A 14,696-nucleotide genomic window follows, 5' to 3' on the forward strand; every position below is an offset into this window, starting at 1 on the left:
AACAAAGGCAGCACCCGCCGGTCGTGATACTTCAGCAGAAGTGGGTGCTCCCATTATGCTGCCATTCAGCCTCGTTGAGAACGGTGAAACCAGTGATGTGTCAGAACGGAGACAGTGAAAGACGGCCTCTCATACACGGACAGAAATAATGACCCCAACTGGACCGCACCGTATGTCAGCATTTACCCTCATGTGTGGTTAAAGGGTTGAAAAGGAAGTTAAATGAGCCTGTATTATGTTTATAGCGTGAAAACTACAGCAAACGCATTATACCTTTGCAGTATGTCCATACCAATGAATTAACCAATCAGTTCTTAATCTTTGCATTATAAAAGATAATTTTCCATCATGTTCTCACGCTTTTATTACACATGAAAGTAAACACTTCAGACAAACCAATGAAACTGAAGAGAATACAGTGTTTTCATTGATAATTCACTGAAAATACTCAACAAATGAATCAACAATTACAAATTTAATGCAGCCATTTAATTCGTAATTGCTGGTATACCGACTTTATTGCCTTTTTACATGTTTTAAGGTAAAGCTGTTGTCTTGAGTCTTTATTGTTTCTTGAGTCACTTGTGCAACTCATTATATGACATGAAGTAATACCTTTTATGAGGATAATACCAGCCACCGTAGCCAAACGTACCTAGATTGTACCAAACATCCATCTCCCCACTGAGAGTGCGAACCTCGATGATGGTCTGGCCCAGGAAATCATCCGACTCGCGCTTGAAATGTTGCTTCACCCGTGATTTGATGTCGTCATCCTCATCCCACACGCGCACCTTGATGCGGTCTGTAGCGTTGTGACATTCGCTGTGGAGATGGAAGATAATTATGCCAGGTCAAAACAATCACATCCGCATAAACACCAACAGCAGCAGCAGCAGCAGCAGCAGCAGGAGCAGGAGCATATTCAGTGACAGCTCATCAGGTTGCTGTATTCAGCAGAGCGGAATGGCAGTCAAATGCACAGTTGAAGCATACACTCACCGAATTAATCTAATAGAACACTAAACACGCCTACATGACTATTATAATGTTCAGTTTACCCTTATGTTGAAACATGTTGATCATTTTGGAGGATGCTGTTTGTGATGCTGTCAAACTGGATTGAATTAAAGGACTACAAAACAGTCTTCAAAATGAAAACACTGTCAAATCAACAGCTCTCTCAGTTAATGTAAACAAATGCTGAATACCAAAACCTTCATGAAGTTAGGATTTAGCGCAGGACCGTCATATTAGAATGCGTTTGTTGTCGTTACTGTACCTAATGAACGGTAGGTGAGTGTAAATATATGTTCAAATACCTTATCACATCACCCTTTTCCAACTAATATACGGAGAGCATCTCTCTTCTGGATTTAAATGTGAGTTTTTATGCGCACATAGTTAGGCATGAGTGAGTGTGCATGACTTGTGTGTTTGTGGAAAAGGACTCGTCGCCCGGCAGGAGGAATCACCCACGGACACTGCATGACCTTTATTGTGAATTTTGACTTTCTCCTGATGCACGCTCCAACGACAAGAGTATCTGCATAGAATTCACTGCGAGGATTACTTATTATTTAGAAATTTTAACTGCTCTTTGGTGCTCCTTGTATATGTGCAGCTGGCAGTTGTTTCGCAATGATTACACCGCTAAATACAGTAGAACAGAGGGGGCAAAGCACTCCAGATGGGGTCGTACTGTTTGTCTCTGGAATTAGAACCGACAGATTACATTTTGACCTAGTGACATCTCGGGTTTGACAGCCAGAGAAACTGTATCTGCAGTATTTTTTTAACTAATCCCTTTCCGGTGAAAGCACTGGCTGCCACCGCTGCTGATGATACTACAGCGTTTGTCCAGGACTTAGCTCTCTGCCAAGCACACAGTAATGTATCACTCTATTAATCTACATCCCTGTAGTAATGGGAAAGAGTTTCATTATGGCTACCGCCGGAGTCTCATTACAGGTGTGGAGCCTCGTCCGTAACTGGCTCAGGAGATGCCATCGCAAACATTCAGGACATCTCAGTAGTACACAAGCGCAGGGTATCATTAATAACTGTGACAGCATTAAATGGCAGCCATACATTCTGAGAGAGAATAGAGACACTAAATGGTTCAAGAACAATATTTCCAAGAAGAAAATACCTCAACATAAAAGAAAAATACACGACAAACCCTCCCTGATCCTTCAATAGCTGCTCCCCAGAGCCCCTTCTACGGACAGAGGATTACAGTTAAATGGAATGAGTAAAAGAAAAAAAGCCACAAAATTAAATTTACAATGCCAAGGCTTTTTAAAGCCTGGTGGGTTGGGGCCAGACTTGGGTCAAATTATACGTATTTTTTTAAATTTGTTTTAAAAGACAGGCCTAGGCTGAATTTTAAAACCTGCAAGTGAATAACCAGTGAGTCAGTTTTGTATACGTACGCTCTTTACTACTTGAACTGTCCTCAGGCAGGAAACCTATCAATTTCATTGCTGGTGGTGTAGCAAAACAATTGCCAAGAACTGCTGGCAAATAACATTTTTCACTCATGTTCAGGGTTACTCCCAGCTCCCGTGCAGCTCCAAAGGAAAAAAATTGCAATTCTCACACGCGTCTTATTTTTAGTTCTGTCATGCCTCTAAACAAAGAGAAGACAATGTCCTGGAAGCCGCGTTTCAATTATTTATTACAGTCTACTTCCTTTTAGATAAGCAGCACAACCTAGCAATGGACGCATAGGTTTGTATAGTGTTGTCTGTAGCCGTGAGGAAAACAATTATGTAGTTAATTAATGGAAGGAAGTGGCCAGCATTGAAGGAAGAGAATAGTCTGTGTTAAAGCCTGATCAGGAAACTGGAGAAAAATGAGAAATCACATACAACTAAAGGTGCAAAGCACAAGATGATTTGTTCTGTTGTTGAATCAACAGGTTTGAGACATTTATATTTTACCCTGATGGATGCCAGTATCCACCTCCAAAACATGTAACATGTCATAACTGAGCTATTAAGCAAGAGTTAGTAATAAAAAGGGACTTAATTACTCATGTCTTAAGATCCTCTTAAACAGATGGTTCGTAATCTTAGTGGGGATTATACGGTCACACAGAAGGGAAATTAATAGACAGCACTCACAAGTAGAACTTCTCATCCCAAACAGGGTTGAGGTTGCCGAAGATGGTCTTCGTCCTGCGTTTGGTTTTGCCCACCTGGACAGTGACGTAAGGGTCGCTGGAGCCGGTTTTATCCTTGGCCTGTAGGCCCTGTGCACTCATGACTGGAGGAAAAACAGAGTCGGAGAAGAGAGAAGGGCATTAAAGTGGAGTTACGGTATTACTGAGCTGCAAGGTAATATACTCAGTCCTCAGAGAGGTGCTACTTTTCACAAAGAGGAAGTCCTGGTCAGGTGTGTCATCAGCCAAGTGTGCTCCTATGTGTGTATTTTTTTTTTCAGCCGGCCATTTCACAAGCTGTGCAACAAAGGTTTGCTGTATTCAGCTAGGACATACTGCAGTGTCTGTCTCTCCGCATGTTTCTCACGCATCGGTCTCTTCTCTCAGAATACATTTACTGCAGACCATACAGGACGCTGAAGCTATTTTCAGACCTGCAGCTCCGTCCTCTCAGTACGTTGACACGGTCTACTCAACGACTTTAAACCATGTCAAAACCTTATTTTTATTTTTTTGTATTATTTCTTTATCAAGTGACAGTTCAGCTGTGTATGTTTGTCTGTGCCATTCAGGATCACGGGAAAAACAAAAATACACGAAAATGTTGGACAAGCTGTGGGTAAGTTACCCCATGTTCATGTCTGTTATAATAACTACTTGATCCACTCATGGAAAAGGGGATGGTCTAATGTTCGGACTGATTCTCATTAGTTTAGCTCAGCTGTCGCTTACTCTTGGATTCGTCTAACTAAAATAACACACTTGAAGCCTTTCTGTCTGCAGCCGCTCCTAAAAGATAATCTTATGTGATGCATGCACATAAAATATATTTAATTTGCAATGAACTGCATAGCAGAATGTACCCTTTAATATTTACAATGTCCCGCTTGGGGCTGCTGACACACAAAATGCATTTACTAGAATTAATTAGCACTAAGTTAAGTTGAAACCTCATGCAAATGTCATGTTTTGTACAGATTTAGTCACAAAGCAGCAAAAGTATTGGACTATTTCTGACATAATGACAGCGGTAGATGAAATGTCTGGTCTGTAATTATTATTCATCCAATGAGTCTCAGCGAATCCAGCCGTTGTTGGAATAACAGAGCTAAAAAGTCAACCACGTGTTTATTCGAATGTGTTATTCACAGCGTTTGCCATTGAATCCCAGCAAATAGTGAAGAAAACAGCAATTAGAAAAACACTGGTAAAGCCAAACTTCTCTTGCAACAGAAAAGACAACAATGCAGCTCTAAGTTCCTTTGACAACAGCTGTTGTTCATCTTTTATGAGATAGGCTCGCTGTGACTACGACCCCCCCACACACACAATATGCCCATGCTGATCTAAGTCCTGGCTGCAGAGAAAGCTCTTACTTGCACACAGACAGGAACAGAGGTGCGGAGAAGGAGAGACAGTAGTATTTCACAGCGCCATAAAAGGGAAAAAGGACACTGCTGCATTAAATATGCATAAGTGATGATCTAAATAATTCAGGGTACATATATATCCTTCAGCTCAGCGCTGACAAGAGTCGGTGGGCAGGATATAGAGGTTCGGGGGAGCCACGGCCCGTTTGCCCCAGGAGTGTTAAGAATCAAGCGGCTCTTGTAGTGAAAGAGGGATGTGAGACAGCAACAACATCTGCAGAAAGTAGCTTCGTATTTAATTCGAACTTCTCTCCTGTACGTCTTTAACGACCACCTCGGGAACAATTCAGATGTGAAAGCAAATGCGGCGCGATGAATCCATCTGATGGAAGTTTGTCAAAAAGTTGTGTATTTTAACAATTGTTGTATCTCAGCCCTGCGTAAAGCTGGGTTTTCAAGTATTTTCTGGGTTAAACTGAGTAAACCGGGAGCCAATTCATGGTTTGACAGCATTTTAACCTAGTTCTGAATCTGCTCACTGAACGCCTTATTTGGGTTTGGGCTCATTTTCAAAGAGCGCCTACAGCCTCTTAAGATTACACGACTCCCTGTAATAAACTACTACATAAGATAAAATGTATGTATTTAACCAAGTTGGAGCCAGATGAACTATTATAAGGCCTATTTAATGCAGAAATACACTTCACTTGGTTACTGTACTGCTTGCTGGACTCCCCCTTAGTGTAGCACACAACACAGTTATTCTCTCAAGTTGTAAAGAAAAGAAACTGAAGGTTTCTACTGAATAAAGGACACTAGAGTAACAAAGAGGGAATATGAGGGAGTATGAAAAGCTTTTCAGATGAAGTATGTCTGTGACAGGAAGAAGCATTTCTTTTTAGTATGGACATTGACCACTAACCTCTGTTAAGATGTGTTGTAGAGCGCTACAGAGTCATTGCCATTGTGTTTAAATCTAACGAACAATAAACGACAACTCAGTCTAAGATCGGGCAACCCTGGGTCTTTGTCACATTACTTTCACTCCGTGTGCTTCTTTTATTTATCCTCTTCAGCACCTCCAGTCCCCCCCCCCCCCCCCCCCCCCCATTTCAGTCTTTTTCCCCTCCATCTCTATTTGTCTCCCTGCCTCTCTCTCTCTTGCCGTGTCTCTCTGTTGTATTGACAAGGCGAGAAATGCAAGGTGGGCAATAAATGAGCTGGACCTGGCACAGTTGCCGCAGAGATGGATTGGTGTCGGGGGCGAGGTTACAAATCTAAGTTTCTGACCTTCTTTCGGGAGCCAGTAAACTTGATATAACATGGAGCAAATCTATAAAGCCAGTGATTACGTGACAACCCCAATCTCGCAGCCAAATTCTAACCCAAACGCACAGCCCGAGTCAAAAACAAAGACTTCCAGCAAAGAAAATCAAATCCTGAAGCAGATGAGCACCCAAAACCTTTGCACAGTGCTAAGTTTATGGTTTTCTATTGTATCACAACTGGTTATGAACAAGTTTATGTAATCCAAGGGGCCAGAAAAAATAGCTTGCAAACAGCTTTATTCCTTCTCTCTAAGACGGCTGGAGTTAACAGCGCCACGCGAAAAAAAAAAAAAAGCAGAATAAATGTGTGAAAACATTAAGACAAAAAAAAAAAAAAACTCTGTAAACCTGCTGTGAAGTGTTGTACTGTCAGACTGCGCTGACATTTGATTGGCATTGCTGAGAGAGCTTGGGGTGCAGCTCTGGGGGACTCATTTCCAAAGCACACAGTGTTCTGTCAGTATAGCTAAGACCGATTAGCATGCTAGTGAGCTGAACACCGGGCAAGGCTAACGGCAACCCTAAGCCTCCTGCTGCTCAGCATGAACAGTTTTCAAAAGAGCTACGTGTGAAAATTTCAAGTCAAAAATTTACCAGTGACTCCAGGTACATAGGTGAAGTAGAAAGAGGATGAGATCAAGAATGTACGTCCTGATTTTACAGGCTATCCGTGACGATTATTGTTGTCCACAGTAATAACCGTTATGGTATTACCAGTAAATTGTTCTCAACCTAGCTACCTAATCAATTCTATTTCAATGTGTAATTAAATGTGAATTGTCGTTTGTGGTTCGGTGTCATAGGTTAATGACAAAGATCTTGAGGTTAATAACAAATAAAAACCAATTAGGTTGACAGTGTTTGCCATATGAGATGACTAATGACAGTTTTGTTGATCTGGTATTGGAGTAAAGGGTTAAAGGTCATGGTCCACCAGCCAAAGGTCACATGCGGCAGTATTAGGACACTGCTGGCTACAAATCATTCCAGATGATTGATGATTAATGTGTAAATGAGAGATTTTAAAACTGCATTCTGTGTTGGGTAACTATAGCGGGCTGTGTGAACAACGGCTTTTCAGATGTAATCAGAATTCAGTCTGACCTGTTATGCTGATTTTGGCAGACCACTTGGAGGTCCCATCCAAGACAGCTTGCTTGGCTGTCTTCAGATGACTGGCAAAGTCCTCTTTAGAGATGTGGAACATCTCCTGGATCACTTCAAACACTTCGGGTCGGTTTTTCTCCCTGATCTTCATGCGCTCCTTCATAGCCATGATGATATTCTGGGTTTTGTCTTCTGCCCCATGCTTGGAGCTCTTCTCCACTGCCCCTGAAAAAAGCAGGGAGCCTGGGGTTGGTAGTTTGCATATCTAGTGCACACTGAATATGGAATCTGTTATATAAAGTATATAAAATATTGCATCCCACAGTGAGTGAAGAGTATTCAAAGTGAAACATGTTCCAGCTTCCCCCAGCTCATCCAAAAGTGATTCTGAGTGTGTGTGGAAAAAAAATGAGAAGTCACAAATTCGTGCATCAACACTGACGTGTGCTACTTCATATGGATGTGTGTCTCTTACGCAAAACATGCACTCGTGATGGTTAAGTCTCTGTATCTAATCAGAGTATCACGTCTCTGCAGTGTGTTTGTAAGTGCAGATAGCAGTGTGATAAAGACGAGCCACAGTCTGGACTATAAAACACTGTTATGCCAGTATGAATGTGTTATAAAACATTGCGTTTTATAACAGCCGGGGTGTAGCTAATCCACTTAAGAGTGTGTGAGGATTGCCGTGGGGATCATCCTGAAGCTTCCATGTCACATTGTTCTTATTAGTCCACACGGTAACAACAGGGAGAGTGCCTGATTGAAAAAGCTGATTGGAGATCATAATGAGTGACCGTGACTGAGGGAGCGCCGTAAATCCACCATGTCATGTAGCAAGGAGAACAAGGGCACAATATGTATTACACAAACCATCATAACGGCATTCATGCGTACAGTGTTGCGGAGATATTTATAGAAATGTGGGGGAGGAAAGAAAATTAAACCAAAAACGTTACGGATTAAGTACCAGCATTGTCTGCACAAACACCGGTCCTAGGCAAGTCACATGTCTTCAGATTTGACTGTAAGATCAGGAAATTTAGTTTCTATTCAATGCTGTTCAGACCACAAATCTTGCATGCTCTCTAACTCACACGCTGATAAGCCACGCCACCCATAAATGCATGCCTGTGAAGGCATGCCTTTTAGTTTTACTCCACATCAAAGTGTTATCGGATGTTAAAAAAAAAAAAAAAAAGCCTGTGGCTGCCTGCCATTGTGTCGGTGAATAAACCAGTCTACTTCCTTACTTTGTAAACAGTCCGCATTGAGCAGGTCCTGGCACTTCTCGTGACATTTAACGCCGCACTCTGAGCAGCGCATCCCCTGACGAGCGATACCCCACAGCAGACCCTCGCACTCATGGCAGTAAGTGGGCGCGGTGGCCGTCCACACCTCGAAGTTGTGGGGTGTCGTGGATGAAATCGGGTAGATCAAGGCCTGGAGGGTCTTCTTGAAGACATGCAGTTTCTGAACAAAAGGAAGAAAGAAAGAAAGAAAGAAAGAAATTACATAAGGTATAATAAAGTATAAAGACAATGATGGAAAAAATGTGGGATGCGAGATACAGAGGACACGTGGCTGATGTTGTTAAACCCTTTCTAGAGCTTCTAGGTGCTTATGTTCACACCTAAATTACTTTTGTTCTCGATATCACGACCCACAAACAAAAATACCTGTGCACCCACTGAGGGAATTGCCCAATGTAATACCATAACATTATAGTTTTACAGAAACACATCTCGGTAGATTTAATTCAAACTGAGAGGCATACTGAGCTCGATAAAATTTACAACACGCATTAATCTCGCAAATTGTTTAACTTGACTGAACTACAGCCATCGTTAAGCACTGCAGCATTTCCAAGCTGCTTTGCTTTAAGGAAGATAACAAAGAGATTCCATTTTCCAAGCGATAACTTGTAGGAGGTTTTGTTGGTCTTTTTCTGACTTTATCAACAATGGAGAGGTCACCCGTACGAGAGTAAATCAGCCTTCCCTCTTATTAAGCTTACATTAACAGCATCCTTTGCCCACAGGCTTTGTTCATGAAGAGTGGTTTTCCGACTAAAGCTCCTCTGAACCAAGCACTAAAGGCTACAGGAGGCCTGTCTAGACTGATTGCTGTGTAACAGAAGCCTCTTCAAATTGAATGCTTTAGTGCAGCAGCCTTGCCATCCACAAGTACTGGAAAATGGGCAAGGACTTGCCAGTTCTTGAAGGCAGAATCAATGGATGCCGTAAATAAGGTTTTTAAAAGTGAGCATTATCCAGATTGAGAGAGAGAGAGGGGGAGAGAGAGAATGACAGAGAAAGAGAAGGAGATAAATGGCAGTAAAATAAATCTTCAAGAGGTACTTGTGCTCCAGTGTTCTGCTCCCCTCCCTCCCTCCCTACCTCCCTCCCTCCGCTAGCCCCCAGCATGTTGACAATGTGCTTTAACACCTGAACAGGAGCCCTGCACTTTACAGAGGCTTCTGCCGATTCTGACGCACGTACAGCTGGAAAAAAAACACACACACGCTTGCAGTGATGATTAAATGACACCAGATGACAGGACAACAAGACAATCTAACACAGGCTGCTGAACTTTTGAGGACCTCTAATGAAACACAGAGGCGGAAAGAGAGATTTCCCTTTTAATCTGAGGACGACACGATGAAGCTGATGTCAGACACAGACACACAAGTTAGAGTAGGGACATCCCCGGAAGCCTGCTTCTCGCCAAATATAATACTGTATTGTTTAATACTGACACAGCCAGAAGGAGAAAAGGGAATCAAAAATTTGCTATATTGTCCACTTTACCAAAAAAGAATCTAATTATGTGAGTGGCAATGAGCACTCATTTTCTAATTTGGTGTTTCCTTGACCTTTTCACAAGTAGCATATTGCTATTGCTTTCATTGCCCCTTTCTTGCTTTCTCCTTCCCTTCCCCTGTCTCCTCCATCTCAATCCTGACACCACATGTCACGCTGCGCTGCAGATGTGAGGAGAGTGCGGCATGTGCGAGCCTCATGTGTTACACTGTCAGCTAACCCCGGCGAATTTGTGCAGAACACTGCCAGAATTGATTGACAGCTGCAGCCTGCGTCTGGGAACACAACACGACGGAGAAGAATCTAATCTCTCCTCCTCATTTCACTCCTCCTTTCCAATTTCACCACCTATTGTCTTTGTCAACCACTTCATGGACCGTCCCAGCCTTCTACACCTCTAGTCTTTTGCGTTAACAAGCCCACCTTGGCATGAAATCTAATACATTTTTCTGCCTGGCCAGATTTGCTAAGCAGCTCACGATCTCCTGGGTAGAAATCACAGGAAAGCACTGTAAAATAAATATAGAATAAATTGCTGCTTTGAGCCTGCCTGATGATATCTGAACCGACTCATAGCAACACATCACGTCTTATTTCCAGATACCCGTTGACCCACGTCAGATCGCAGCGTCCCTCTTCCTTTGCGGAAGTCCCTACCTTGTCTTAGCAGGTAAGCATGGACCTACTTTGTGTTGACAGCCATCGTTAAAAGGCTCTGGTGCTCAACTCACAAGCCGCTCGGGAACATTGAGCGGACACACAGGCAGTTAGCCGGCCCACACATAATGTATCTTTCTGCTCCAAAAAGCAGATCCATCGGAAACATGACGCAGAAAGAGGATAACAGGAGAGAGAGAGAGAGGGAGAGAGGTCTAATTAATGGATTAAATTATTTGATTATTTAATCAAACTATCAAATTAAAATGTTTTAAATTGAAAGACAGGAACAGAAGAGGTGGTGCAGAGATTAAACAATAAGAGGATGGAGCAAGGAATAGATTCACACTTCTCTCGGGGGAAGGCTGATTGTTCAACATGGTGGACTGATCAGTGAGAACAAGGCCATCCGGTCATGATGACAAATCACTAACTGCTCTGATCCTCCCCTAATTTCATCGCTTTTCTCACCCTCACTTTCCTCGTCCTTTCTCCTCCCTCTCCCCAACTCCTCTGAACTCTCCAGCAGCATATGGCTGTGTCCTGGGTACTCTCGCTGTACGAACAGGGAAGCACTCTCCTGGACTTAATGCAGCAGATAAAACTCTGACATCTGCTCGTCCTACTTTGCGAGACCGCACAATCTACAGCTTTGCTCAGAAGCCGGCATCCCTCGACCAAATATTAAACTCTTCCGCGTTTCCTCCTCATCAGTGTGTTTGACATCTATCCCTAAAGTTCAAGGCCTTACCGCCACTGCAGCACAATCTCCAGCGTCACTCAGCTCCCTTCCTACACCAATTAACATGCAGAATTATTGTCCCTCATCTCAGACATGAGTTGTTCATCCCTAAAGCCCCTTTAATCAAACCACGGCTATTAGTAAGCAATCAAGTCCCTGTCACTGCAGGGCAACCGGCCATGTGGACCATGAGGAACAAGTCAAGTGCGTGAAACAGATAAGTGATATGAACATGTACACCAAACGGCGTGCACAAATTCCTGGCCATACTGAGGGTCTACTTAAAACAAGTGCAGTATGCACAGAAAATATTTGAATCTTGCAGGCTGAAGCAGACCCTTGTTGCACATCAGCGGATATGAAATGGTCTGCTTGTTTGCCTTGCTAAGAAACTGCTTCCTCCTGCTGTTCGCCTCCTGTTACGCTGTCTTCCCTCTGGGAGGGAAGAATTGCAATCAATTAATGCAGAGAGAGCTTTAGAGGTCAACACAAAAGTGTCTCACGCCATCGACTGAGACATCCTGCTCTTTCTCCACAGCTCAGTCATCCTCAGCATACAGCGCTCATTAATAATTGGGATGCATTGTCTAAATAGAATGATATGGATGTTGCTAAATTTCTGGACTCAGCCTAATGAGCTGACAGAAGGAGCACAGCAGAAAAAGTGAGTTGATAGCCACGGAGACCAATTTAATAAATTGCAGTATGTATTTTAGAGAGACAGGCAGACAGACAGATGGTGGCATGCTCTACGTACATCCAAAGAATCAAGGCCAGTCACAAACGCAATCCATCTCATTTTCATTTTGTTAGCCCGCGTTCCTGCCAACATGACCCACGCCCTAAAGCAGAACGGCTGCAGCAAAGAGCACAGCTATGAAAGTTTGTCAGTGTTCCAGCACCCTCCTCGCCAAACACCTCCCCACGCCAAAATGAGAACACGGGCCCAGCATCCCTGTGTCCCCGCAGGACCCTCCATTAGCCGCGAAGACTCCACATTAACCACACAATGACTTCCATGTACTCACCAGGTCCTCATTATTCAGGGTGGACCGGTTCACCAGAGCGAACGAGATGCCTGCCTTTCGAGCAGTGAGGGTCTGAGGGAAGAAGAGGAAAAGAGAGATGAAGAAGAAAAGGGATACGCTCACCGAGCCATTTCACTCATCTGCACTATTATGAACTCTCTCGGTTGAATTATACACAGCAGAACGCAATTAAACAGAATAAAAGAGCTTAGGAAACAGCGTTAATAATTTAAAATGTAGAGTAAAACTGTACTACGTTAACTTCAGATGTAAGATTCAACACTATAGAAATAATGATCAGACATTTGCCTGACAATTCAATACCAATAGATCAAAACAAAAAGAACTACGACAGACAGAAAATAAGCTTACCAAAGCCTGCGATTTCCAGGAGGTCACAAAGAGAGAACAAAAGAAAGAAAGAAAGAAATCGAATTAGACAAGGATTGGGAGGGTGGGCGCTGAAAGCACAAACAGCAGAGCAATTGAATTTTATTAACCATACTGAGCGCACAGGTGTCTCAACTGCCATGCAGGACTGCTGGTCATAGAGCTCTAGAAAGATTCAACTATTCATCTAGAGAGATTACACAGCCGCTGCATGATTCTTTATCCACTCATGCATTGGAATTACTTAACTGCAGTCATGCTTGGCATTTCTATTCTGCTCTCTGTTGGGTGAAGGTTTGACCACATTTTCTGCTGTCTGCTCTGCGCTTTAGTTTGACACAAACACAGAGAAACACAAGACACACACACACACACACGCACACACTCACGTATGGGTGAAGCCAGCTGTACTGCACAACACCGACCCGCACTCAGGCACACTTAAAACAACACATCTGCCCAGACAGTCACGAACTTACTCGAACGTAAACCGGTACACGCCCACACGAAGGCACGCTCACAAACAGGACACACGCACACAGAGACACACATTTACATAAATTGGCTGTTATATTAATGTCCACTGTGTCTGGGTGAGCAGAGACTGATAACATAGCTCCCATACTGAGGGAAGTTACGTGACAGAGGAATGCAGACATGGACAGCTGACAATATTGGATCAGTCTTTACCACGACCTTCTCGTCCGTACAGCCCAGCTATGGTAAAGATCCATGGAAGCCATGGAGAATGTAGGAGGGAACGTGACCTCTACATGAACTGTGAGTGTTGATGTAAGTTTATCAGCATGCACCAGCACTGCTGAGGTTGCTGCAGGCAATACAAAAAGGCCCTGCGTCCAGATGTTATCTTCCAACTTTTTGCTGTTGTTGTTTGTGAATGTTTTTGCATCCCTCCATAATGTGGGGGAACCCCGCCGTCCATTCCAATCAAACGCTGTTGCTGCCCTGAAGCAATCACACAGCAAATGGGGAACATTGACAAAGGAGAGGCATGAAAGGGGGACCAATTAGATCGCTGACTGCTGACTTCATCCCACGTGTAAAAGGCTCGCTCAGTGTCGCTTTTACATGATTTAAAAGCCCCACACAGTTAAATCAGAAGTCAATGAAGTCTCTCGGATATATTTTTGGGTTGAGTTGTCAACATTTCAAATTCATTGCAGTTTGTTTGTTTTTTTCGACCACCTGCCGAGCAGTGTAGATAAAATAAAGCAAAAGTTAGAAAAAATGGCGGGCATCGGCGAGGCTGAAATCTGACAACTCACTGAAAAATATCACCCATAGCTGTTATGGGTCTATGTAGGAATGGCAAATATACACGCAGAATCCAAAAAAAGTGGAAAATAAAAAACGATAACCCATACTTACCAAGACATTGTTGGTTATTAATTTCATGAGAGATATGGACAAATACAGCATCAACTCGTGTTGTTCACCGTGATATATAAACATTCATCAGCATCTACGTGTATAACATCAAGCTGCATTATCATCTGCATAAAATGCATTTTGTATTATTTCAAAATAAACTTAATAGGGTTTGTTTTTTATGGTAGGAGATTTTACTTAAGAGTTAATATGTTGGTTGCTTCGGCTAAAATATTTATAAATGAGAAACAAATGCACACAAGACAGACAAACTGTGCGGGACATAACGGACAAACAGTTACAAAACAGACATGAATACTATTGGCATCACAACAGACTCTTGTGTTCCAGAAAGACCAACCATGTGGCACAGTGCTAAAGTGGACTTCAACAGGCAACGGGCCTCTCTGCGGGATATGTTATGACACATTATGTCGCACTACAAAAACAAATGGCGGAGCATCACTGGGATGCAAAGTTTTAAACGCCCTCCCTGGACTAATTCATCCACCAACAGAGTTATGGCTAAGGTTGCATTTAACATTCCCACAAGGTAGCGCTCTAAACGGAGAAGCCAGGGTTGTAAGTGGCTGCGTTTATCGCCAATAAGCTCCTCGCTGGCTTAATTTTATCACAGTGGATGTTTACGTGTCATTTTTTAAATTTACTTCAGTCACAGCGCATCTGTTCATTTGAG

At 42.9% G+C, this 14,696-nt stretch overlaps 1 protein-coding gene across 1 annotated transcript in view; it reads right to left on the reverse strand.

The window, feature by feature from the left end:
• LOC311485598 (protein unc-13 homolog C-like) overlaps positions 1 to 14,696 on the reverse strand; it is a gene marked incomplete at its 5' end in the record, with an annotated part of 93,709 nt that overhangs the window by 65,561 nt on the left and 13,452 nt on the right. Inside the window, 5 exons of the mRNA XM_084541123.1 lie at positions 656 to 825; positions 3,129 to 3,270; positions 6,969 to 7,196; positions 8,225 to 8,444; positions 12,221 to 12,292. Of these exons, the coding sequence (XP_084397249.1) occupies positions 656 to 825; positions 3,129 to 3,270; positions 6,969 to 7,196; positions 8,225 to 8,444; positions 12,221 to 12,292 (832 nt within the window). The remainder of the gene's footprint in view (positions 1 to 655; positions 826 to 3,128; positions 3,271 to 6,968; positions 7,197 to 8,224; positions 8,445 to 12,220; positions 12,293 to 14,696) is intronic.

The sequence above is a fragment of the Chelon labrosus genome, assembly GCF_963514085.1.
Source record: "Chelon labrosus genome assembly, chromosome: 3".
In the NCBI taxonomy this organism is placed as follows: domain Eukaryota; kingdom Metazoa; phylum Chordata; class Actinopteri; order Mugiliformes; family Mugilidae; genus Chelon; species Chelon labrosus.